Source organism: Leptonychotes weddellii, chromosome 8, assembly GCF_054177405.1.
Source record: "Leptonychotes weddellii isolate Sample4059 chromosome 8, ASM5417740v2, whole genome shotgun sequence".
Classification (NCBI taxonomy): Eukaryota; Metazoa; Chordata; class Mammalia; order Carnivora; family Phocidae; genus Leptonychotes; species Leptonychotes weddellii.
The window spans coordinates 105,131,129-105,158,529 of NC_138376.1; the positions used below are offsets into that span (position 1 = coordinate 105,131,129).

The window sequence follows — 27,401 nt, forward strand, 5'->3', positions numbered from 1 at the left end:
TGCTCCCGTCTCCTCCACATCTCCCACCATTCCTGTGCAGCACCCTCTGCACTCGCCCTACCCCAGCTCAGAGCCCCGGCTGTCCCTCAGCCTGGAGCCCCCACTTCCTGGTCCTTAAGGAACTGCTTGAGGCAGCTTTCCTCTAGGACCCACGCAGGGTCTTCCCAGAAAGTGAAGCTGGTGCTCGTCTCAGTTCTCCTCGTACCAGAGACCCTGCTGGCACACATGTGGCCTTTGACTCTTCCTACGGGATCAAAAGAGGTGGGCATTAGAGAGTTGCTAGGGTGACAGAATCAGTGGAGAAACTTTCTGGGGTTCTCAAGATAAAGACAAGAGCCAAGAAGGAGAGTCTTGCCCTGTTTATATCCCAGCACAGCTGAGAACAGGGAGAAGGTTGGACTGAGAGACAAACTTGACCCAACTCCTCTAGACCCACCTTTTTCTTTTTTTAAGATTTTATTTTTATTTATTTGACAGAGAGAGATAGCGAGAGAGGAACACAAGCAGAGGGAGTGGGAGAGGGAGAAGCAGGTTCCCCGCCGAGCAGGGAGCCTGATTCGGGGCTCGATCCCAGGACCCTGGAACCATGACCTGAGCCGAAGGTAGAGGCTCAACGACTGAGCCACCCAGGCGCCTTAGCTCAACCCTTTTCGCAGCTGTTTTCTCAAGACAGAAGGTAGGAAAGAAGGCCTAGGCAGGGAGGGCGGCTGGCGGCCACAGGAGCCCGAGCAGACAAGTCCCTGATGCCCATGTCACCGAAAGGAAGTAACAGGTATCGTGCCGGGGGCCAAGCATGTCTGTGGAGGCTGATATCCTTAAGAGACGTGAGCATCTGCTCCAAACACAGGAGGCAGCACTGGAGGCCTGGAGCTGGGGGAAACCCCATTTGTACTGGGGCAGAACTGGGGAGGGGATTCTTCCTCAGATCTGTAAGCAGGATCCTAGGGAACATATTTTCCCAGGTATTATGGACTGAATGGTGTCCCCGCCCCCCAACCCCAATCAGAAGCCCTAACCTCCAATGTGACTGTAGGTGGAGAAAGGGTTTTAGGAGGTAATTAAGGTTAAGTGAGATCACAACAGTGGGGCCCTAATCCAGCAGGGCTACTGTTCTTATAAGGAGGGGAAGGGACACCCTCCAGGGTGCACAGGGATAAAAGCTGGGTGAGGACGTGCCAAGGGGTGCCATCTACAAGCCAAGGAGAGAGTCCTCAGGAGAAACCAAACCTGCCGACATCTTGCTCTTAGACCTTCTGCCTCCAGAACTGTGAGAAATAAATTTCTGTTGTTTGAGCTACTCAGCCGGTGGGATTCTGTTATGGCAGGCCCAGCAAACGAATATACCGGGGAGTGAGAGTTTGACCAGCTTTGTTTTTTCACAGCCCACACAGCCTTCCGACACACTATATAATTTACTTATTATTGCCCATCACCCTCCGTCCGTCTGCATGTAGCCCCATGAGCACGGGGGTGGGTCCTTGTTGTGTTTGCAATATTTCCTAAATGCTCAGAGGAGACTGGCAGGGAGCCTTGTGCTACCATTGGAATTAGGAAGTCACGTGGCCCAATGGGTAAGTGTTGATCGAATCAATAAACAAACGAATGAAGGGTAAAAGGAGCTTGCAGGCCAGTTGGACTTGGCCACCATGAAAAAGTTGTGACTCACAAATAGCTATGTTCAAAAATGCGGTTTCTACGTCAGGGATTTGCCCTTTTTCCTCTGCTGGATAGGTGTGATTCATCATCAAGAACTCTACCGCTTCCTCAAGCCTCCACGTCGCCTGTGACAGCGCCAAGGGGTTAAGACACAGGTAAGATACGTCAGCTCTGGGAAACGAAGTATCCATGAGAGGTTATACCTGAGCCAAAGATTCCATTAAGTTTCTCACAACTTTGTCTTGGTCTTCCGTCAGGATCCTGTGAAGGGTGGCCCGTCTCTCACTGTCCTTCCTCAGCATAAAGAATCCAGAATCTTTTTCTTCAGGGGAAGGCGGAGCGCTGTGGTCTTCAAAATTTTCATCTGGAATGCTGGAAGAATTTAGACAGCATAAATTGCACCGTCCTTTCTAAAAGGACACACAACACACTTCTTTCACCCAAAGTTGGTCAGGTCTTTACCCCAAAAAGAGTGTCCGTATTCCTTTCACGTCTCTTTCTCCGCAGGACTTGGCTCTCGTTTTGAAAGAGAAGGGGTCCACTTTTAACTCCGCATCGGGAGAAACAGAGCCGTACTCGCCGCTGCTGCTTGTGTCCCCCACCAGGACAGGCACAGGCAAGGATATGCTTCGAAGATACTCTGCTTGTCATGAGACGGGAGGACATGGTCGTGAATGCTTTCAAAAATGTACCATGCTAAACACTCACCCAAACACAGCAACATTAGTTATCAAGTTATCAAGACGTGTCTCGCTCCAACGACTAGTGAAATTATGCTAAGAGGCTGGTCAGGGATCCCATGCTCCATATATAACCCATGCAGGGGGTGGATGGCGTAAGGGTCTCCCAGGCCCTGGAAGGAAACCCTCAGGGCCACGAAACAGCGGAAGAAGCACCAGGCCCAGTGGTCCTGGGTTCCAATCCCCTCACTGGGGTGCCTGGGGGGCTCGGTCACTTAAGCGTCTGCCTTCAGCTCAGGTATATGATCTCAGGGTCCTGGCATGGAGTCCCGCGTTGGGCTCAGTGGGGAGTCTATTTCTCCCTCTCCCCCTGTCCCTGCTGTGCTCTCTCTCAAATAAATAAAATCTTTAAAAATAAAATAAAGGATCAAGTTCATATTTTTTTCACCATGGTCCCCACAGGCTTAAGGGTCCTCCTTAGCATCTTGGGGCTGCCCTAGCTGGGGTGAGTGAGGATTCTGTGATTCCAGAACACAAGTTTGAACCGTGTTTTGCCTTAAACAAATATGCTCAGTCAGTCATGTATCAGGGTTCTGCTTAAAGAGTCATATGAAAAAGCGTTCTTTGCTAAATACAAATTTTAGAAATCAACAGACCACATGATCTCTTAGGGCTGTATCAACAAGGGCCCCAGGCTCAAAGACATGGGATGGTCGTTCAGCAGTGGACTCCTGCCTCTGTTCCAGGTGACTGCAAATCAGTAATGATTAACCGCGAGGGGCGGAGGCAGCGGGCCATCAACATTGATCAGACAGATGGACATGTTTGAGAAGCACTCATCTGATCTACAAATATATGAAAGCCAAACAGACCTTCCCTTTCTTTTCTTCCCCCCCTTCCTCCAACTATCTATGGACTCTCTCCCTTATGATTCCACATATATAGATATGTTTTATTATATGTTATTTATATACTTGGAGGAAAATATACCATATTATGAATGGTAGTTATTTCTAGAAGATGTGATTTGGGGTGATTGTGATTTTCTTTTACTTTTCCAAAATTTCCAAACCTTCTACGATAAACAAGTATTATTTCTGTAAGCAGAAAAACATATGTTATTAAAAATATTTTTCACAAGCAAATACTCAACAGGCAGTAACACCATATTACCAAGAACTTGATTTACCTAATAACACACTTAGTGATGATCCAGAAGATTAAAAAAAAAAAAAATCCCATTACATAGCAGGAAGTGACATTTCTCTGAAAATGGATTGCCTGACGACACCTATCACTGGGAAGCTTTTCCAAGCTACTGAGTCTTAGAAAAAGAGTTTTGTTAGCCATATTTAGGAGCTTCCTTAATCATACAGTCTTGCAGGTAGGACACGTCCTACCCCTTGGTTATATCAAAGATGTCATGAGGACCATTCTATTTTTCTATCCCACTTGTAGCTCAGGTGAAGAAAGTAGGTGTTAGAGGGAGACTTCGCTTTGGTTTCAACTGTAGGGAAGAAGAAGAGATGTCTATAGCTTCCCGGGATAGTTCATCTCTGAGGAAACTATCCCAGTGATCAGTCACTAGAAAGTCTTCCAAGGATGAATTGGCTGACCCACCTGCTGTCATTGAATTTGCCACACTGCTGAATCACTAGAAGGTAGGAATTGAGATGAAGCTAGGAAGAGCTGTTCTGGGTTTACCAGTTTAACACCATAATGCCTTAGTTAAATGTATAGGGGTGTGCAAATGGCTACACTGAAAAGATATGGAAGGGGAAAGTGCCTGCATGCAGCATTTCCCAAATTTACTTGACCATGGCACACCCTTTTCCCTGGGACAGCTCATGGACCCAGCATTTCATGGACTAGATTTTGGGAAGTGCTGCTACAGCATAAAGCAAATGAGCAACCTCTTGCTGATAATAGTAAGATTGTCTAAGAGGAGACAGGTTTGTCGGGGGGCCCAAACAGGACTGCATTTGAGAGGACATTTCTGGGAGTTTTCAAGATCTAGAGTGTGCTTTGTTTCGCTTCGCACTTCTGGGGATATACTGCAGAATGGATAAAACAGCTGCTAGCTTGGCCAAATACGGACTTAAAGCACGGGAGCACGGTTTGCATTGCTATTAGATATCAAGCCCTTACAGTTAAATGTTGCTGGTAGAAAAAGCTAGCTGAAGAAAGCTCTCACCCTTCTCTTGGCTTGATGGAATGGCCAACATCTTCGTAAGGAAGGCACAAAAGGCCTGCCGTGGAGCTCACTGCGGACCCCTAGGACTCGGTGAGGGTATCTTTGCCAGCTTATAGAATGGTGATCCTCTCTCAGTGTATGTTCCATGCAGAAATGGAGGCATGCATCATTTACATGCCAAAGACAAAACTGTTGTTTCCTGGGACTAAATTCTATCTAGAATGCTACCAGCTGAGGAGTTTCTATCACGTGTTTCTGTATATAAGTACCTGTGCACATATGTGTATCTAAAGAACAGAGGGAGTGAGGATTTCACTTGTCCTGCTTTTTGGCCACATTATGTGATTTGATAACCCAGTACTGAGAAGGCCTGTGTCGTACCTGTGAATTTTAGGGTTGTTCTGGGTACCACCTGCCTAAAGAGAAGTCTCATGAGGTAACACTGTATATGTTTAAGGATGAAATCCAGGGCCCAGGGTCGTTATGGCTCATCTAGGAAATAAAGGGACCTGCAGACATTTTGCATGCCCTGTGTGCACAGCCCTGAATCCCTCCTCTACCAGATTTTAAGTTTAATCTTAAATTTGATTACCCTTCTCTGTTGGGCTCATACAGTCATTCATCCAGCATATATTTACTAGATATCTAATATTTGTTGGGTAGCCAATAGAACTTGCTGCTGGACTGAAATGAGGGTATGAAAGGGAGGAATCAAAAATGACCCTGAGGTTTCTGGCTTAAGAAATGAATGAATGAATGAATGAATGAATGAACTACTTATATACTACGATGAAGAGGAATATAGGCTAAAGGGGAAGTTATTTTTAGTGGGGAAGGGGTGTGATTTCAGCATTCAGTTTGAGAAATTAAGGCCATGGGATGAGTCTGGAGTTCAGAAGAGAAGACGGAGCTGGAGACATAACCCTAGTAGTCCCCTGCCTGGAGATGGTATTTAAAGCAAAGGACGACATAATTTAGGGAGGGATGAGGAGAGAGCAGAGGACCCGGACCTTAAGAACACCAATATTTAGAGGAAAAGGAGGCAGCAAAGAAGAATGACGAGGAGAAGCCATGAAGCTAGAGGGAAACAGGAGAATGGGGCATCATGGAAGCCCACAGACGAGAGGGCTAACAGAAGAGAGAAGGAGTATCTGGGCCAAAAGCCACTGAGAAGATGAGTAAATTCAGAATTTGGCCAAATAGATCTCATTAGTGACTCTGAGCAGGGCAGGTTCAATGGTCAGTGACACCAGACACCAGACACAATGTAGGGCAGACCTTAGATTGGTGGGAAAGAAGAGGTGGGGAAGATCGGGAGACACTGCCCTTCAAGACCTAAAGCTGGGATGAGGAGCATAAAAACTGGGGTGTTAGCCAATGAGGCAGTGTGTAGTGTCAGGGGAAAGATTAGTTTATGACAGAAAACACTAGCGCAAGGGTAAGTGGGAGTTATTTGGAGAGGGGGAAGCTGAAGAAGTCAGGGGTGTGTGGGATCCAGAAGCCAACTGGGGGTTTGCCTTCTTTAGGAAAATGAATGCTCTCTCCTCTATAAGGGTGGGAAGAGGGAGAAAAGGGGATGCTAAGGCAGGTAAGTGTACATTCTTGGTGGAAACGTGATGAAATCCACTCCTGAGATTTCTAGCTTAAGTTATAAAAGTGAGAAAGCACAGTGCCTTTCAGGGGAGAAACTCAGTTATAACTGTTACCATAGAAGCATGTTGACAGTTCCTGGATAGCACGGAGGTCACAGGTCCCTTGGTATCAGCTCATATACGTTGAGGTACTGGAGCCTCCAGATGTAAGAGAGAAGCCTGGCAGGAGTTCACTCACCGGTCTGTGTGCTAATGTCTTGTCAACTTTTTCTTTAAGATTTTATTTATTTATTTATTTGAGGGAGAGGGCATGAGGAGTGGGGGAAGGGCAGAGCAAGAGGGAGAAGCAGGCTCCCTGTGAGCCCAACATAGGGCTCACCGCAGGGCTCGATCCCAGGACCCTGAGATCATGACCTGAGCTGAAGGCAGATGCTTAACCAACTGAGGCACCCAGGCGCCCCATGTCTTGTCAACTCTTAAGAAACCCTTTGCTGTGGGGCTGGCCATGGAAAGTCTTTTTTTTTTTTTTAAGATTTTTATTTATTTATTTGACAGAGATAGAGAGCACAAGTAGGCAGAGAGGCAGGCAGAGGGAGAGGGAGAAGCAGACTCTCCACCGAGCAGGGAGCCCGACGCGGGGCTCGATCCCAGGACCCTGGGATCATGACCCGAGCCGAAGGCAGACGCCCAACCGACTGAGCCACCCAGGCGCCCCTGGCCATGGAAACTCTTAAAGAGGCTGGATGGACTTCTCTGAGGATGGGAAATGTCAAAGGTATGCCTCCGGAAGGGTGATTCTTGTTGCTCTTTTCTGGGAGCTGATGGGTAAGGGTATGAATCTAGAATCCCCTAAAAAGATGGCTTTATTAGGGGTAGACTGAAGTGGGGAGAGAGCACATGGCCAGTTTGTGGGTCCCAGATTGCTGGGACCTTCTGCCTAGGGGAGGGTTCAGGGAACTTAGAGGTTCAGGGAATTGGATATGTCCCTGCTCTGGGAGAGGGGGAATGTTCTAAATTCCTCCCATCACTATGAGAGCTGCCTCAGATCCTAACAGCTATTCAAGAGCACCAGAGACCGTCAAGGTTCTCCGAGTTCAGGACAATCTAGGGACAAAGCTCAGCCAGAGCAGTCTCCTAACTGTCACTCTGTCTCCTGTCTCCGATTGCCCAAATCTCAAAGGTTCTCATACTTTAGTGAGCATAAAGTCCTCAGGTTGTTTACTTAAAAGTATAGCATTCCAGGTTATAGCTCTAGATTCTGGGAAGGACCAGGAATCTTAATTTTTAACAAACATTCCAAGTGACCCATGCAGGCAGATCTGGGCCTGAGTCACGCCTATATTTCGAGTGCCTAGGCCCTATATTCTGAGTGCTACTAGGTGCATAGCAGAGGTTTAAGGGGTTACTGAGTGAATGTTATTAAATAAACGATTCTTCACGCAGCTCTCAGAACGATCCATCAATAGCCTCACTGTTCAATATGGTAGCTGCTAGCCACATGTGCTTATTTACATGAACATTTCAATCAAATTAAAATTAAAATTCAGTGCCCAGTCAAGGTAGCCACATTTCAAGTGTTTAATAGCACATATGCTTTGTGGCTAATGGCTTGGACAGTGTAGACAGAGGACGTTTCTATTATCATCAAATTATAGACCCCGTGATTTTAATTCCAGATTAAAGTCTTTCCCTGGCTCTCCCCTCCTGTTTGATAATTCTCATAGGGAGCCCTTTGGGATATGCTCCTGCTTACTACCTCCAGCTTCAACTCCTCCCCATGTATTTTAAGCACCAGCAGAGCTGAACCACCTCCTGTTCCCTTCACGCACAGTGGGGTGTCACGCTTACTGCATTCACTCATTCTAGGACTGACCTCACCTGGCTCCCCACTCCCCATCCGCGACTCCCTCTGGACTGACTACATTACACGACGGTGTCGTGGATTTATTCCTTGTCTCCCCCACAAGAACAACAGCTTCTTAAGGTCAGGAACTATGCTTTTCTCATCCTTATACATTCAGGGCCTAGCACATTTCTTGTGCACACAGTGAATGCACAACAAGTGTTTATTAGGTTAAAACAAATTACTTAATTCTCTGGGTTTCTGTGTGGCAATGGGAGAGTAGTCCAGTACTGGACAAGTCACGTCTCTCTAAGGGGGAAGGAGGTCCTCCTCCTCATCTCCCTCCCACTCCTCCTTTGAGGGAAGCCGAGGGTAGCTGTTGAAGGTGGAGGCCCCTTGAGGTAGGGCAGTGGCCTCTCCTCTGGGCAGAAACTGTATATGATCTGTAAAGAACCCCTGGGGAAGGAAGAGTCCTGCAGTTTGCATTCATTTAGGAGAGGTAAAACCAGGTTATAGTTTGTAGTCTTAATTAACAGGAGGCACAAAGTGCTCTGTAACACCTAAGAACAATCATAAATGGGATTTTAGCTGCTAATTGGGTTAGCACATCTGTTTTTGCTTTCCTAGGGAGGAGAGGGGGTTCTGAAGGAATGAGCCCAGCCAGGCTTGCAGCTGTACACATCCTTAGTACCCGGGAGCCTCCCATGGAGGCAAAAAGCAGAGGATGAAGCTTTTTAATGGGAAATCTAGAGCTTATCACATGATAATGCATCAAACTTCAGCTCAATGGGCAATACAAAAATGAACTCACCATTTGATCCGGCTGAAAGGGCTGTGGGAAGAAGAGCAAACAGCAACGTGAGCACACGTTGGGTTTGTTGTTAAACAGAGATAACAAAAAAGTGGATGCTTGAAATGGGATCAATGTCCTTTGTAAAAATTCAATCTGTCTACCCTCATCCCAAATAAACACAAAAATGTCAACAACCAAGGGATCATTTACTTACTTTTCCTTTCTGAAATGAGTTATGGAAATTATTGCAAAAGACAATTTATATTTTTACACTGCTGTTTTATTTATAACTGGCAATCTTTTCTTTTCTTTTCTTTCTTTCATTTTGCAGGGGGTTAGTTATTCAGAAAGATATCCTCTAAGAGGCAATAGGTGTTTTCCTCAAATTAAAAGAACATATAATCTGGATGGCTTGGAAGTTTTAACAGCTCCATAATAGCTCTATAGCCCATCAGTGGTGATTTAGAGTTTCAGCTCGAAAAGGCTATATTTCACCCTTTTTTACACTTGAACCTCTGTATCAGTGAGGTGAGATTGCTACAGATGCTGACGCAGGATCTACGGACTAACAGGTGATGAAAGACTATTACATATGAGGTCCTAGCATTCGTGAAATTGATGGTAAGGCAGCTTCCCGATACCAAAACTGAATAAGCACACTGTGCTAATGTTTACACCAATTTCTAGTGACATCTATAAGCAGATTACTTTACTTCTGGAAAAATCTTTCATCTTAAAAGCTTAGGGCTTAGTGACTCTGACCTGTATCCACATACCTGAAAGCTTAGGTTGTGTCTTTTTCTTTTTGCTTGAAACTTTTAAGAACTCATCAACAAGCAAGTCGTTAGCACAGGCTCTCTTGTCAGGGTCTGGTTCAAAACACTTCAGTATGAATGCCTTGGCCTCTGCTGACATGGACTCTGGGATCTCCGGGTGGACTTTAAACATTCCCACCTAAGACACAACACATGTAGCTTTTGAGAGACCATCTCATCACATGAGCTCCAGGATCGAAAACTTGGTCCCCTAGCATAACAAAATCCTTTACTATATTCTACAGACTCATGCCTTTCCTCAAAGTGTGATAGGATATTTTTTTCCTCTATGTTATAGAAAGTTTCCAGAGTGTTTCTGTAACTTTATCAATGACATACACAAAGCAATTATGTTAAGACCGCAGATAGCACTATGAAGAAAGAATTCAGTCCTTGACACTTTAGGACATGTTAGCACGCTGGCACGCAAGAAAGAGATTTTTAATTGAGACCATTGTGTTGGCCATAATAGCTATGTGCCAGGAACTATGCTTGGCTTTTTGATTGATGAATTCCATTGAATGCTCCCAACAACCCAGTGGATTAAATATTATCCCTGTTATAACAAGGACAAAAATGAGTCTCAGAGGGTTGAGTGATCTGTCCTAGAAAGGCAGGTCTGGGATTCAAACCTTAATTTGTCTGGCTTAAAGCCTGTGTTCTTTCCCCTATGCTGTGAGTCCTGAATATTTTTCCTGTCTCAGATTGCCTATATGAAGAGATACTTTAAAATTAAACACAGAATTTTTATAACAATTAGAATTTTCTTCTCACCGCTGCCATTCTAGTATTTTTTTTCAATAATGTTTTCATGTAGTTAGTAGAGAAAATTTTCTAAGGAAATTTTTTTTGTTATTATGTAGCTTATAGAAGTGTATTATTATATAAACAATAATATACAGTTATTTGTAGTAATTATATAGCCTTTACTATATCAGACACTATTCTAAGTGTTTTGCACATATTATCTCATACACGTCTCAAAAAACCTTTATTAGATCGCTACTATTTTTATACCCATTTTACAGATTAGGAAAATGTGGTACAAGAGGGTTAAGCAATTTGCCCAAAGTCATCAAAGAGTCTGACTGTGTTGGAGCCTAGATTCAAACACTGTAAATCAGTGCTAGAGTCTATGTCATCTCATCTAAAGCATACTGTATAATAATCCCTACACCGATGGGTAATAGAGCAGCATTTCAGAGTGAAATCCTAGAGATGGGTGAAAACTTGAAACACTGACCAAGAAGAGAAAGACACCCATTTATGTCAAGAAAGGCAGCTTTCTTAGCAGCTCTCATTGCCCTTCCAGTTTGGTTACAGTCCTCATTTCTCTATCAGCAGTATCCCATCAGATCATTTGCAAGCGGAAGGGAAGCCAAGTTTTCTACACAAGCAGAAGGTATGTGACCCATGGCCCCTCACGAGAGAGGCTATTCACAGTGGAATAAGTGCTAGAAACATGGTCCGAGGCAGGGAAAGAAATCACAAATTTTCATCGGAAGTCTTCTGCCTTAGAGAACAGCAGATGGGTGAGCTTTACTTCTTGGGAAACAGGTGCTCAGTTTAAACCTTCCTCCGGCTTGGCAGTGTGGCAGGCAAGGACAGGTGGGGACGGCAGGGACTCAGAGCAGGTCACTGCTTTGCTCAGTCCCTGGATTCCAAGGCTGTGGCCCCTGGGCTCTGTCAGTCCTATTTCCATATCAGTCCTATTTCCATATTAGGTGCTCCCTATTTTGGGAGATGGGCTGCTTCCTCCTCCCAGGAGAGTTAAGAACGAAAGGCAAAGTAAGCGGCTAGAAGAGTAGCTATAATAAGAATATGATTGGCGCCCTTAAAATAGCAATTACTGCCCACCCCTTTCTTAATGGAGCCTCCAAACTCTTATGATAGAGAAGGAAAATATTGCTTTGATTTAATACTTAAATGAAGTAAAAATGTCCTTATATCTCCCTCCATGGAGGATTTCCAGACTGTTTCCCAAAGAGCTTAAGTCGTCTTCCATGGAGTAGTGTGTTATTTATGCTGCATTGTAAAAAGGTGGTTAGACGAAGTTACATGGAATCTCACTTTATAGCTGAGAAATCTAAGGCAGGGAGAGATCCTCAGTATGAGGCATACGCACTGACTTTGAGGGGAGTGAATCTTCTTGACTTCACTGAGCTCTGAGAGCACATGTAATGTGCTTACCTAGGCTCCTTCCCTTTTGCCTAAAAAAATATCATACACATACATGGAACATCCAGTAGCTTTATCCAACGGTTTTTAAGACATTTAAGACATATGAAATGTGACCTTGAACATAGCTGCTTGTGGTTCTCCCAGTTCATAAAAAGGTGGTTTCCCTGTGGCCATTTCGATGATGGTGCAGCCCAAAGACCAGATGTCTGCTGCTTTCCCGTAGCCTCGTGGTCCTTTGTCTATGATTTCCGGTGCCATATACTGAAGGGTACCTGGGGATGATTCAAACACACTTCCACTTTAGAAGAGAGAAAACAGATGAACATCTAATGACAGCTTTAATTGTCCACATAAATAAGACAACTTTAGAAGAATGATTCAGGTCTTGATATCTCATCTTTCTTGAGTCCCAGTTTTCTGTCATTAATAAAAGTGGAGATAGCAGTTATTACAGTGCATTTTATCAGGGATGTAAGAATAGCTTGCCAACGTGATCTGGTCATGAATAGATACTTTCTCATCTCCTAGATAGTAGAGTATAAATGAGGCATCATTTTACTGGGACCTCTTAGAAACTTCTAAGAATGAGTCATTTGAAAATAACAGAGAATATATCAACACACACTTTTTGCAATTAGTTTTTCAAATATGTGGAGATTCCTATTATGTATACTTCTAATCTTTGCAGGAAAAGTCTAGGTCAATCATCCATTCTTCCTAGATCTATATTTCTCAATTTCTAAATTGAGTGCTTAATTCTTCTGTTTTAATTCTTATTTCTAAATCACAAAAGCATGAAGATTCTAAAAGCCATTGTTAAAAATTATGTAAATCATTTTTGGTGTACTTTATTCTGTAAATCAAATATATATGGCTTCTGCTGTGTGCCTGTGGTCCATGGAATAACAGGTTTAATGGATCAAAGACAGTTCAGGAGCCATCACTACAGACAAATCACAGGCACAGAGTGAAGAAGAATACAATGAAACATAGGAGATTTAAAAGGCTACATGGAATCAGAGAGTTGAAGAGTGTGGTATGATGGAAAGAATACTAAACGGGGAGCCAAGAATGCTTGGCTCTAGCTCTAGTCTCGAATATCTCAGATAAACACCCAACTGCAGCTGTCTCAGTGGCTTGAGTGAGAGGCTGAGTTGGCTTCTAATACCCCCTCGAGTGATTCCCCCAAATCCAACAATGAGTCAGAAGTGTGAACAGGAACAGATTATTGCCACATCCCCTGCTACTGATAGACTCATGCAAATGATACAATCAGCAAACAGGAACTCATCCAAGATGCTATATTCAAGTATTTCAAATCCTGAGGCATTTGCTAAAAGAGCTACTTCAGTATTTTCTGATTCATAACCAAACTGACAGACATTTTGATAAATAGAGACACCTTTTATGAAACGCCTCATGCATGATTTATAGGTGAAACTGCTCTGTACCATTCCTCTGAATTGTTCCTAGGAAGCCCACCAGCATAGGCTAGAAACTGGCTGTTTGTTGTTCATGAGACCAAATAAAAGTATGTTATTTTTGTCAAGTATTGTCATCTTGCCAGGTTATCCTCCAGCTCTCATTATTATGTGGCAGGAGCTCATGTTCAAGTTCACATACGACTGTACATGTCTGTTGTCGGCTCAAATCAGCAACACTATTAGAGGGAAGCATTTCACCTGGCCAAGGGTAATGTAACTATGCTCCTCAAATCACCTACCCTTAGCAGAAAATTGTTATGATTTCTTTATTTTTAGATGATGAACTAGAGTGATTGGATGGTTTTTTTTTATGATGTAAATAAAATCCAATGGTCTTTTAGAAAATACGTGTTTAAGTCTACCACTCGGTTTTTCTTGTATTCTAAAATAGAATTGATGAGAGAATTTAAGTTGTACTAATATCTGAGTAGAAATTACAACTGATTAAAATATAGTGAACTTTAAAAATTGGACAATTCAAGTAAAATCTTAACACATTATGCAATGTTTCTATGTATCAGATAGTATTTTGAAGAGCTCTATCTGCCAGTTGTGTTTAATTATCTCCCACAGAGCAAGTGCCAAAAAAAAAAAACCAGGTTTAGTTATGTATTCATAGCTGCTCTCTTTATCCCACAATCATATGACATATAATATCTTATATAAAGAGATTTACAGGGCGCCTGGGTGGCTCAGTTGGTTAAGCGACTGCCTTCGGCTCAGGTCATGATCCTGGAGTCCCGGGATCGAGTCCCACATCGGGCTCCCTGCTCGGCAGGGAGTCTGCTTCTCCCTCTGACCCTCCTCCCTCTCATGTGCTCTCTCTCATTCTCTCTCTCTCAAATAAATAAATAAAATCTTTAAAAAAAAAAAAAGATTTACAGAGCTAGATAATGAAGACACAGGCCAATCTGTACATTAGCCTAAGGAAAACAAGAGTATTGACTCTAAAATCCATACCTTATATAGCTTCATTCCAAAGTTTTAAAAAATTACTTTAAAATAATCTTTAGAATTGCAATCACCCATGAAACCACTACAACTTAGTGGCTAAAAGTGTGAACTTTGACATCCCACTTAATCCACTCATTTATTCAGCAGATTTATATCAAGTGCCTACTGTGGGCCAGACACTTAGAATATAGCAGTGGAGTAAACAGAAATCCTGGGCTCATGGAGCCTGCATTTTTTGCAATGGGAAATAGACATTAAAGTATAGCATAATAAATCAGTAAATTATATAGTATGTTAGAAAGTGATGTGTCAATGACACACACACACACACACACACAAAGGTAGGGAAGTGGGATCAAGAGTGCCCAGGGAGGTCTGCCCCGTCAATAGGACAGTCATGGTAGGCTCACTGAGATGACATCTAAGATAAAACTTGAAAGGAGAGGGATTTAGCCACATAGATAGCTGGGAGAATAGTGTTATTAGCAAAAGGAAGAGCATGTGCAAAGGCCTTGTGGCATGGTACAATGAAGGAAATGCAGGACGGCCAGTGTTTCTGGCACATAGGGAGTGACGGGTAAGAGCAGGAAATGAGGTCTAAAAGGTAATGGACTCCGTATCAGGTCAGAGCCTTGTCCACCATATTAGGACTTCGGCATTTGTTTGCTCTGAAAGAAACAGAAAGCCACTGAAGTCTCTGAGTAACAGGGCTTGATTTATGTTTTAAAAGGATCACTCTGGCTGCAGTGTTAAGAGTAGAGAGTAGGAGGCAAGAGCCCAAGCAAGGAGAACAGGCTTTGGAGGTGATGTAGTTGAGAGCGGAGGGTGGCAGAAGTGGAGGCAGTGAGGAGTGGTCCAATTTTGGACACCTTCTGAAGGTAGAGTCGGTAGGCTTCCTTGTGGATTGGGTTGGGGTGTGAGAAAAGAGAGGCACCAAGGATCCCTCTAAGTTTTGGGTGGCCATCAACTGAGAGGGAGAAGAGTGTGGGTGGAACAGGTTTGGGGAGAAGATAATTAGTTCCATTTGGCATGTTAGGTCTAGTTTGAATCGTAGCTCTATTACTTACTAGCACTATGACCTCGGGCAAGTTATTCAACCTCTTTGAACCTTAATTTTGCATTGTAAATTGGGATACTGATTCCAAAGAATTAGAGCTGATATATGAATTTCAGTGAAATATGTAAAGCACTTAACACAGTCAGGTAGATAGTAAGCACTCTATAAATGGCGGGTGATGCTGCCCTCCCTCTCACCAAATCACCAAACAGATCAATGTCTTTCCAGGCAGTTCATCAGAAGTTGACTGAGCACCTGTGAGGCCTATGGCCATGAGCGGATCAAGGTGTGCCCCTCCAAGTCCTCTTGATCAGCCCTGGAGACCAACCAGAACATCAGTGACATGGGTCACTCAGGTGAGGCCAGTGTGAGAAATGCAAACAAAGGGCTCTGGGAGGACTGCTTTACTACAACTCCTTTGGGGATTAAAAAAAAAAACCATGTCTTTAAGATTAGCAGAAGACATTAAATTAACATCTTGCCCCAAATAAAATGTCTGAAAGTAGGGATTCTCCCATCAGAAGTTACCGAGTCTTGGCAGCATCTAAAATGTCTCTTGCCAAATTGAGAGAGTATGAGGAAAGAAATGGAAAGACATTTAAAGTTACTAGTAGGTTAGAATTAATTTTGTTCAAAAAAATACAATTTAAATGTGTTTAATGCTGTGCCCTGAAAGACCTATTGCTGTGAGTGTAGGAACTGGGTCAGAGGTGTTATTGACTGAATGTTCTGAGGAGAAGATTTACAGAATTTCTCTCTCTTCTTTTCCCCTTCCAGGCTACCAGAACAGATACATCAGCAAGGTGGAGAGGAAGATGGACTAGAGTAAGAAGGTCAAAGCAAAGAGCAAAGGGTAGATTAAAAATCCAAGTTCTATCATTTACAAGCTGTTGTGACCTCTAGCTGTGATCTCTCTTCTATCTCCTCATCTGCAAAACTGAGGTACCACCACCTACCTCACAGAATTCAGAAAGGGGGGATATCTGGCCATTTTGCTTTATTTTAGACTACAGATTATTCATTACCTTTAAATTACTCTTTCTCTGATGATAATAACAAGGACTTAGCACTTCATGAGAATCAGCAGAGTTGAGTGGTAAGAATTTCTAGTGGAGACCAGAGTCAAAGTTCCAGATGCCCTCCTGTAACTGTGGGGCAGTCATTCATCTCTCTGAGCCTTGGTTTCCTCTTTTTTTGGCAATCACTTTGTCTCCACTCCCCCAGGACTTTGCTCAGGGGTAGCTTGGTGGCTGGATTGCCTAATTTCTCAGGCAAGCTCTCTCCCCACCCCATTTCTGAGTTGGTGAGTCACTTCCTCTTTCTGAATTGAAATTCTACGGGTTATTTATATTGTGAGTAGGAAATAGGCCACAGGGAGTAAACAGATTAGGAACTCATAGTTCAAATGGGAAGTGATTAAGGTATGAGTAAGAATCACAGAGATGTTGGGCTAAAAAAATGTTAAAAAAAAAAAAAATCTTGTCAGGTTTGTAGTGGTTATAGCCAACCAGGAGAGAAGTAATGACATGAAGGGGAAAACAACAAATTGAGAGTTAAAAAAAAAAATTTCAGTGGCATTAAGCAGGAGACTGAGCAAATCATAGAATACAAGATGAGAAAAGAGCCAGATCAAATTCTACACAACATTTTTCAATGAGCATCAAAATATACTCACATTGATGTCTGTGAGAACCCAGACTGACTTTATCTCTCACATTAGGCTCTAACGCAGCAATTATTTCTTTAATTACATAAGATCTGTATCATCACTGCAAAAACATACCAGTAAAAGTTTCAGTACATGGGTTTATGCCAGCAAGCCTCTTTGATGTTCCGAAGTCCGAGATCTTGAGAACACCACTATAGGTATTAATCAACACGTTGTCGCCCTAGAGAACAAAAGACTTGAATCAAAAATGCTCTTTCTTCCATTACTGTTTGTGGGTTGGCTCGTAAGTCCAATAGGAAAAGGTGTCCTTAGAGCAAACAAGGACTCAATCTGTGCTCTTCATTAATAGTTAACCTCGAGAGTGAATTCTTGACACCATTTTTGTTTACATATTATCACTTCACAATCTGCTACTCACACAAGGTCGTAACAGGTGCCTGGTTAGAGCTTGCTGTGGTTTGCAAACTGTAGGGGCTATCTGTGTGTGATAACTAAGATATTCATGACTTCCTAGTCATTTTACTTTATTTTCTGCTGTTGTGCTTCTTTTCCTGGAATATTTAGGGATATGGCAAATCAACGAGATCTGGGTTGATTTGGGGATAGTAATAGTAACCTCCTTTCCATAGTCCCACCTTTGTCAGAAATTTGCTAGTTCAGAATTTTCTCTTTTTAAAGGGAATCAAATAGGTTATTTAATTTTAGTTCTAACAGCGAGTATGTGATACTCGTCAGAAGAGGGAATCTTTTTTTTTTTTCTCCCTCCTAGTCATTCAACCATTGATGTACTAGATATTTACTGAGTAGCTACCCTGGGCAAGGATACAAATATTGAGCAGCCTGTGAACGCCTCAGGAGCAGGGACCCTATCCTGTCCAATTTTGTCCTGCGGTGCCTTCTCCGCAGAGCACCTAAAACAGTGTCAGGTGTGCAGTGGAAGCTCAATCTTTGTTGGCTGAACATGGTTGAGAGGTTTACTCGTTGAGGAGAAGAGATAAGGCATGAATATCAATAACTGACTCCGAGCAGAGGAGGCTTATATTTCTGCTATCTCTAAGCTTTATTTATTCACGATTCTAAATTAATCCCCATAACACAGTATGACTTTTGCAAAGAAAACAGTTACCTACCAAGGAACTTGCAAACATGAATCCTAGTGCATCCTACCTTTATATCCCGGTGGACTATCTGATTGTCATGGAGGTATTTTAATCCTTCAAGTATCTGCTTTGTATAAAAGCCAATTGTTTGCTCATTGTCCTTCAATGGGCCCCATTTGGAACGAAGGAGAGCGGAAAGACTTCCTGTAAAGTAGGGAGAATCGGTGGATAAAATCTTATCAAATTAGTTCTTCCAAGCATGTTAATAGCGGTACATTAATTTAAGCTAACATTTCTTGGTTATTCCTGGTGGCCCAGGAAGTAGAGTACTAGACGCTTGGGCTCTCATATGCTCTGAAGATGCTCATTATCAAATAGTCAAAATAAAAGGCCACTCAGTCCCTAACTTTAATCCAAGTCACAATGATTGATACTAAAATGGTTCAACATACTTTTGTCTCCCAATAAACTGCAAGCTGATGTCACATGTCTAATTTTAAAAAAATGTTTATTGAGGTATAATTGACAAACATTATATTAGTTTCAGGTGTACCACATAATGATGCAATATTTATATACACTGCAACATGATCACCACAATAAGTCTAATTAACACCTGTCACCACACATAGTTACAAGAACATTCTTTTCTTGTGATGAGAACGTTTAATTTTTACTCTCTTAGCAACTTTCAAATACACAATACAATAGTGTTAACTCTAGTCACCATGCTGTATGTCACATACCCAGGACTTATATATTTTATAACTGGAAGTTCGTACCTTTTGACCCTCTTCCCCCATTTTGCCCACCCCTACCCCCTGCTTCTGGCAACCACCTATTTGTTCTCTGTTATTCATGAGCTTGGTTTTTTTGTTTGTTTGTTTTTTTTATTCTACATGTAAGTGAGATCATACAGTATTTGTCTTTCCCTGTAAAACTTATTTCACTTAGCATAATGCCCTCACAGTCCATCTGTGTTGTTGAAAATGGCAAGATTTCACTCTTTTTTATGAATGAATAATATTCCATTGTGTATATAAAACACATCATCTTTATCTATTCATCCAGTGTGGACCCTTAGGTTGTTTCCATATCTTGGCTATTGTAAATAATGCTGCAATGAGCACAATCAAATTTATATATATATATATATATATATATATATTTTTTTTTTTTATTCATGAGAGACAGAGCGAGAAAGGCAGAGGGAGAAGCAGGCTCCCAAGGGGCAGGGAGCCCGATGCGGGACTCGATCCCAGGACCCTGGGATCATGACCTGAGCCGAAGGCAGACGCTTAACCATCTGAGCCACCCAGGCGCCCTCAAATTTATATTTTAACTTAGACAAAGACCTGTAAACTAGTAAATCCCATTCAACTGTGCTCCTCTTCAAGCCCCTAAAAATTTATACTTTTTAAAGAAAGAAAAACATCTCTTACCTCCTGGGACCTGCTCCATGAAGATTTTGATGAAACCATTCTCACTGAAAGAGCCCAGATACTGGACAATATTTTTGTGCTTCAGATGTTTATGCAATGCTATTTCTTCATGTAGGGGCTGGGAGTATCTAAAAGACATGCAAATGTTGATGAGCCAATTGTGTAGCCAAATTTTAGTGTATAAATGTAAGCAATACAAACCGAAAACATCAGCTAAATATATGTCCACATGTAAAGTAAAATATGACTATCTAAAGTGCTTATTTAACATAAATTCTGTGAAGTTGAAGCAGTGGTAGGTAGGGTCTGAGGGGTAATGTGTCAGGCATTGATCTGAGCCTATTGTATATATTAACTCGTTTCTCACAACAACCCCAGGAGAAGGTACTTTTAAGATGCTCATTTTACAGATGAGGAAATTGATTCACCAAGAGGATAACTAACCTGTCCAAGATCTTAAAGCTAGTAAGTGACAGAGCTAAGATATTAGTCCAGGAAAACTGAACGCACCCACATACCTCACGGTCTATATTAACACAACTTTCTATTCCACCAGCCTTATAACATAACTCTACTATTCCGGGAGACTCTTTCCCTGGAAGATAAAAATTACAAATCACTTTCATTTTCATTCCAGAACTTACTAAAAGGCCGGGCAACTCTTCTGTAGGAAACATAAAACCATTTATATCCTAAGTCTCCTTGAGCTCCTGACTAATCCTCATTTTACTGGGTCCATCAGTTCTAATATATCATGGTTTTTTTTTTATCCCATCCTACCCATCCTCCATGCTGAAAGACCAGGATCAAACCATCTGGTTTCTTTCAAAATTACATACTTGAAGTATGTTGCTTTATCAGATTATACAGTGAAAGTGTTTTATATTTCTGGAACAGACAAAACAACCCTCTTGATGATTATTTGACGTACTATACAGCTTCTAGACTCTTAGCAACCTTGAATATTAATATTATATTATATACTTATATTAATATGAGTATTTTATAACTAACCATGGTAGGGTGTTGGAGACCCAAAGCTATTCTCTAATTTTTTTTATGTTGTACAGTGGAGGTTACAGGTGTGAAAGGCACTAACCACTAGACCACAAACTACAAACCTGATGCCTCATGATTTGTTTTGGTGTTACGTGCAAGAAATACTTAGATCTTATGATGGCAAATCCATGTAAACAGAATGCCAGTGACAAATACTAGAACTGGTTAGTATTGAATAATGCTATTTTCATGAAGCTTTTCAGGATAAGCTACAAAGCTAAAGCAATAAGGAGGTTACAAAAATCCAAATTCATTTAATTTAAACAAACTTTTATAATCTTTGAAATATTACTCAGAATGCTTCCTACAACAGCAAAAAATTAACTTGTATTTTAGATCTTTTACTCATTTTATTTTTCTTTAGAACTGCTCTAGGAACTATAAAGGTAGGTATTAACCTGAATCCCTTAACAGGATATCAGTTAGAGACAGCTCCATTTTGGTAACTGAGACAACATGAGAAATATGTATATGGTGTTACCAATAAGATACTTAGGTTATGATTCTCAGGACATTTGCAAGTTACTTCTTCTATGGTGTTTAATACACTTTATTAACATTAGTTAATAAGATTGCTCTTGATATGCATGAGATAAATTAGTAGCAAATATTGGGTCTATTCTACAGATTTAGGGCATTAAAATGACTAAATAATCCGAAGCAAATGATTAATTCAGTTTATGATGAGCCAAAGGGCTCCCACCTCCTGACCCTCTATTGCAAATCAATTATGGATGTTTAAATATAAGATCCTGGAAAAGGAAATATGCCACTCCCCTGCCCCCTCCGTTATGTAACCAGATGATAGCTTAAAAGTTACAGTAATAGTCTGGATTCAACCTAGCTAAGAATAAGAACTCTTTGCCAATATGAAATTGATTAGTAACACTCAGAAATTCTCACTAAGTGAAAGGGTAAGTGCCAAGCACTGAATAAGCATGGAATTCTAATTTGTTCAAGTCAATAAGCAATGCTTATCTATGGGAATTACAAGAAAATCTTATTTCTTCTCTATTAGCTGTGACAGTGGAAAGAAGAAATGGTATAGATAATCAGAGTTACTAATATATATTTAGCTTTGAAAAATTATTAATCCATATGTGTTTCCAGAGCACCTTCTCTGAGTCAAATTCCCACTACGTCCATCCACACCAGTGGTTCCCAGCCTTGGCTGGACATCTCATCTCTTGAAAGGATTTTTTAAAAACAATGCCTACGAAAAAAAAAAAAATGCCTACGACCCACTCCAGAATTTCGGGGGGTAGGCCTGAGCATCAGTATTTTTTTTTTTTTAAAGATTTTATTTATTTATTTGACAGAGAGAGAGACAGCGAGAGAGGGAACACAAGCAGGGGGAGTGGGAGAAGGAGAAGCAGGCTTCCCGCCGAGCAGGGAGCCCAATGCGGGGCTCGATCCCAGGACCCTAGGATCATGACCTGAGCCGAAAGCAGTCGCTTAACCAACTGAGCCACCCAGGCGCCCCTGAGCATCAGTATTTTTTAAAGTGCCCCAGTTGGCCCTAATATGTGGCGGGGTAGAGAATAACTGATCTATATAAATAGTTCAGGTGCATGCAGAACGTTAGAGAAGGAAGCCAACCTGAGATGAACAACGAGTTGGGACAGATTAGGAATCCACCCCCACTTCTCTCCTGCAACTACTCCGATTCTCTAACGAAGTGCTTTTAAAGTGTGAAGGAAAACAGAGAAGCAACTGTTTTTGTTGCTATGATCCTTCATTCCAGATGGCCATGTGTGGTGGATGCTGGATCATGCATTATTGACATGCATCCTATTACCTTAGCAATTGTCCTTTCTAACTGCTATCTTTTTTACTTGCACCCTGAAAACCTCTCCAGGGCATATAGATGAAAACCACTTTGTGTGTCAACTCTCATGATAACATAAGAGACTTTGCTTTTATAGGTAATAAGGAGATGCCCGGCACCAGGTGTTCAAGAGAAGCACCTGTCATGCGAGTGTTTTCAAACAACCCACATTCTGCCAAATGCATTGCTACAGAACAGGACCTTTGTTGGTGTGCTCTGTGTATGCCCACTGGTAGCTGAATAAACTTAAGTTACAAAGGGGATTCTGAAAGTGGTTTGCTTCCAACTACCTACTTAAATTCATCTGCTGGTGGGAGGGGAGGGATGTTGCTAAAGATCGGTGGGTTGGCTGCAGTAATTGGATAGTGCTAAGCCCTTTAAATTTTATATTGTTTCAGAATCTACATACGTGTTACTTAAGAACCTATAGGAATATTTAACAAAATTTTTCATATGACAAATTGATATATATTACCCTGGGTATTGCATTAATAATTTCATCATCTCATGAGAGTATTATTCATAACTACGTCTCACCGGTTAACCAAGAGGAAACTCTGCAACAGTATCACAGAAAATAAAATGAAAACCATCCGTGGGGCAGAGAGCAATAGCTGTTTGCCCACCTCACATCTGTCCTTCCCTCTTTGTAGGATTTTGTTTCAGGAAACAAAGGGCCAGCTAAAAAGCTATTGAGTCCCTAGACTCCCTTGGGGTTCAGCGTGGTCACTTTCTCGGTGAATGGAACAGAGGGGAAAGTATGCTGGACGTTTCTGGGAAAGTTTGTTGTCTTTTTTCTTCTTCCTACCTCGAATGCAGATATGGAGGCTGGAGGCAAAGCGGCCTCTGGGGAAAGTCACACACTAAGGATGGAAAGGCAAAAAGAGCTGGGACCTGGGACACTGGGAGGATGTGGTTTTCAGCATGGGGGAGGTAAGGAAGGCCTGTCTACTGGATTAAAGTCTGAATTGAGAACTGACAGAAATGAGGCAATCCTGCTGAGTTCTCTGGAATGAGCCCCTGTGTGCCTGGGGTCGGTGTGGCTGCCGGGGAGGATGTGGGGCCACAGAGGGAAGCAGAGGTCTGTGCTAAGGGCTCGGCGTTTCGTGCTGGTTACAATAAGTTCCCTGAAGGGTTTCAAGCAGCAGTGACATGATGTGATTTCCCTTCAGAGAGATCTCTGTGGCTTCTCTGAGGAAGGCTGGAGTAGGGGGAGAGGAAAGAGTGAAGGCAGAGACTAGTTACCAGGTGGTTACAATAAGGAGCCCACGTGAGAGACCTGAAAGCTTAGATAGGACGTGCAGCCGTGGCGATGGGCAAGAATGGGGAGATTGCGAACGTGTTACAGAAGTCGAGACAACAGTATGACTTACTGATGCAGGAGACATCGAGTGAGAGAGAGGAATCTAAAGGAATCCTAAGATTTGGCCTGAGCAGCTGATGAATGAGATAACCTTCATTGAGGCAGGGAATACATCTGGGGGTAAAAATCCACAGTTCCGTTTTGGCCACGTTAACCTGGAAACTTACAAGTGGAGACGTTGGGTGGACAGATGACCCAGAGAGTTCAGGGGAGTATCCTTTCTGAAGAAAGCTGATCGTGTAACCCTGTCACCATGGCCAAAGACAAGCGGACCTGAGGGGACATGATCTCACGACCCTGAGATCATGACCTGAGCCAAAATTGAGAACCAGATGCTTAACCGAGTCATCCACACACCCCAGTTTTGGAAGTTCCTATGGACATATCCTCAAGCTCAGAGAGGGGGCCATGTCCAGCCCATCAAAAGCATTCTTCATTTGTTAGTGATTATGATCTCTAGCATTTCTTTTGGTTCTGACTTAGGATTTCCATCTCTGTTTGCACTCCCTCTATTTTTGTACACCGTCTACTTTACCCATTAGAGCCTTTAGCATATTAAACTTGTTTTAAATTCCTGGTCTGATCATTCCAACATCCCTGCCATATCGGAGTCTGGTTCTGATGCTTGCTTCAAACTGTGTTTTTGTCTTTTGGTATGCTTTGTAATTTTTGCTGAAAGTCGGGCATGATGTATTAGGTAAAAGGAATCCCAGGAGGGGAAGCATTCTATAATCTTATGCTTATGTCTCAGTCTCTTCGAGGGCCTGTGCCCCCGGCCTGGGAGCCTCACAAATGCTTTGCAGGCTCCCTCCTCCCACAGCTGGGGCAGGATGGCTACAGTGGGCAGGAGTTGGGTATTTCCTTCCCCCCAGCTGGTTAGGCTCTGATAACACTCTCATCGGTTAGGTCCTGGTAAAAATAGTCTCTCTGAGGTCAGGCCTTGTCAGGAAGAACAGAGCTGTGGCATATTTCAAAATGGTTTCTCTCCCCTTTCCCCCTGCCGGAAGCATGGGGGGATTTTTCTCCAATATCACTGTGTGGGTCTGGTAGGGCTTCTGGAGGCAAAATGCACAAAAGTGCTCCCCCCCTCCCCATGACTCTCCCTCCAAATTTGGGCAGAGGCTTGGCCTGTGACTTCCACTTCTCCAGTGGATCCGAGAATTCTTAGTTTGGTCTTAGTTTGGTCAGCTTTCCACTTGTTAAGATGGAGGGATGACTTCCAAGCTCCTTGGGTATGAAACAGGACACTGGAACCTGTGGGGTTCAAACCATTTCTGATCCTGCTTACTCCCCATCTATCTGTCTAATACATCAACCATTCTCTGACACAACTGAGCCCAACACGCAAAGGCCATTGTCTTTCCTATTCTTTAGAAGTCCTGTCCTTGTCACCTCCAAGAGGCCGCCCTTCCCCACCAGAGGGTTGTGCTTGAATCACTGATTCACGCAGCAGCTAAACCTCAGAGGGGGCTGATTAAGACACTGGAGTTTTCAGAGTTTCATTAGTTAGAATATCACCAAAACATTGTCTAAAATGCCATAAACAACCCAAAGCACCTTGAAAACAGCTTTTATTAGCCACAATTACTGTACCTGCTATCTCTCTCTGGGATTTCCTTTATAGCGATTCTGACCTGGTTGCTCAGGTCTCGGCCTGCGTAGACGATCCCGTAAGTGCCTTTCCCTAAAACGACTCTGTCACCATTCTCATCATATTCGTAGTCATACTACAAAAAGGAAAATGGGGGAACAGAAGATTAAAATGTGAATTGCATTCTACATTTCAAACATCAACTTTTTCCATGAGCACCTTCCCTTATTTTATCAAATTGCTTTAACAAGCGAAACAACATGATGAAGCTCTAAGCAGCAGCTTCAAGAGCCAAAAACTGGACACTCTCAACATAAAGCAGATAGTATGTTCATGTTTTCACAATTGCTACGAACACAGTAGGGACTATGTATTTAAATCCAGGAAAGTGCTTCTTCAAAAGCCCACTTGGATTTTTTTATCCACTAAATCCTATTTTTCATAGATCCAGGAGATGAGTATGATTAGCAATAATGTATATTACTATTACATCTAATTGATCTTTCTTTTGTTTCTCAGCTTTTGATACTGTGCAATTATTTCATACTTTGCCAAGAGAATAAAGCCACTGAAAAAAAGGCTTTGGGTAAGAAGGAAGTTTTTGTGGTCTTCTGCATTGACAATGATAAAATAAGGATTATTTTTCCTTTACTCCCAATTCCCCAAGATCAAAATACATTTTGAAAATGAAAAATAGTTTTGTTAATCCATTCTACTGTGTTTTTTTTTGTTTCTATATCATTTATTTCTGCTCTAATCTTTATTATTTCCCTTCTTCTGCTGGCGTTAGGCTTTATTTGCTGTGCCTGTTCTAGCTCCTTTCAGTGTAAGGTTAAGTTGTATATTTAAGACTTTTCTTGCTCCTTGAGGTAGGCCTGTATGTCAATATACTTCCTTCTTAGAACAAAACTGGAGGCATCACAATTCCGGACTTCAAGCTCTATTACAAAGCTGTAATTATCAAGACAGTATGGTACTGGCACAAAAACAGACACACAGATCAATGGAACAGAATAGAGAGCCCAGAAATGGACCCACAACTCTATGGTCAACTAATCTGCGACAGGGCAGGGAAGAATGTCCAATGGGAAAAAGTCTCTTCAACAAACAGTGTTGGGAAAACTGGATAGTCACATGTGTGTACACCATATACAAAAATAAATTCAAAATGAATAAAAGACATAAATATGAAAGAGGAAACCATCAAAATCCTAGAGGAGAACATAGGCAGAAACCTCTGGGACCTCGGCTGCAGCAACTTCTTACGAGACACGTCACCAGAGACAAGGGAAACAAAAGCAAAAATGAACTACTGGGACTTCCTTAAGATAAAAAACTTCTTCTGCACAGCGAAGGAAACAACAAAACGAAAAGGCAGCCTACAGAAGAGGAGAAGATAGTTGCAAATGACATATCTGATAAAGGGTTAGTATCCAAAATATAAAAAGAACTTAAAAAATTCAACACCCAAAAAAAAACCCAAATAATCTAGTTAAGAAGTGGGCAGAAGACATGAATAGACACTTTTCCAAAGATGACATCCAGATGAATAACAGACGCATGAAAAGATGCTCAACATCACTCAGCATCAGGGAAATCCAAATCAAAACCACAATGAGATACCACCTCACACCTGTCAGAATGGCTAAAATTAACAACGTAAGAAACAACAGGTGTTGGCAAGGATGCGGAGAAAGGGGAACCCTTTTGCACTATTGGTGGGAATGCAAACTTGTGCGGCCACTCTGGAGAATAGTATGGAGGTTCCTCAAAAGTTAAAAATAGAACTACCCTGGGGCGCCTGGGTGGCTCAGTTGGTTAAGCGACTGCCTTCGGCTCAGGTCATGATCCTGGAGTCCTGGGATCGAGTCCCACTTCAGGCTCCCTGCTCAGCAGGGAGTCTGCTTCTCCCTCTGACCCTCCTCCCTCTCATACTCTCTGTCTCTCATTGTCTCTCTCGCAAATAAATAAAATCTTAAAAAAAAAAAATTAAAAAAAAAATAGAACTACCCTATGATCCAGCAATTGCACCACTAGGTATTTACCCAAAGGATACAAAAGTACAGATTCAAAGGGGCACATGCACCCTGAAGTTTATAG

General features: G+C 42.3%; 1 protein-coding gene across 2 annotated transcripts in view; it reads right to left on the minus strand.

The window, feature by feature from the left end:
* The window catches only part of MAP3K5 (mitogen-activated protein kinase kinase kinase 5), a 195,075-nt gene that overhangs the window by 26,586 nt on the left and 141,088 nt on the right, over window positions 1-27,401 (minus strand). For both annotated transcript variants that reach the window (XM_081829058.1, XM_081829057.1), the window contains 9 exons: window positions 25,304-25,437; window positions 19,461-19,588; window positions 18,086-18,222; window positions 17,033-17,138; window positions 11,869-12,026; window positions 9,535-9,712; window positions 8,777-8,797; window positions 2,119-2,296; window positions 1,860-2,028 (listed from right to left, as the gene is read on the minus strand). In XM_081829058.1, coding sequence (XP_081685184.1) covers window positions 1,860-2,028; window positions 2,119-2,296; window positions 8,777-8,797; window positions 9,535-9,712; window positions 11,869-12,026; window positions 17,033-17,138; window positions 18,086-18,222; window positions 19,461-19,588; window positions 25,304-25,437 — 1,209 coding nt within the window. The remainder of the gene's footprint in view (window positions 1-1,859; window positions 2,029-2,118; window positions 2,297-8,776; window positions 8,798-9,534; window positions 9,713-11,868; window positions 12,027-17,032; window positions 17,139-18,085; window positions 18,223-19,460; window positions 19,589-25,303; window positions 25,438-27,401) is intronic.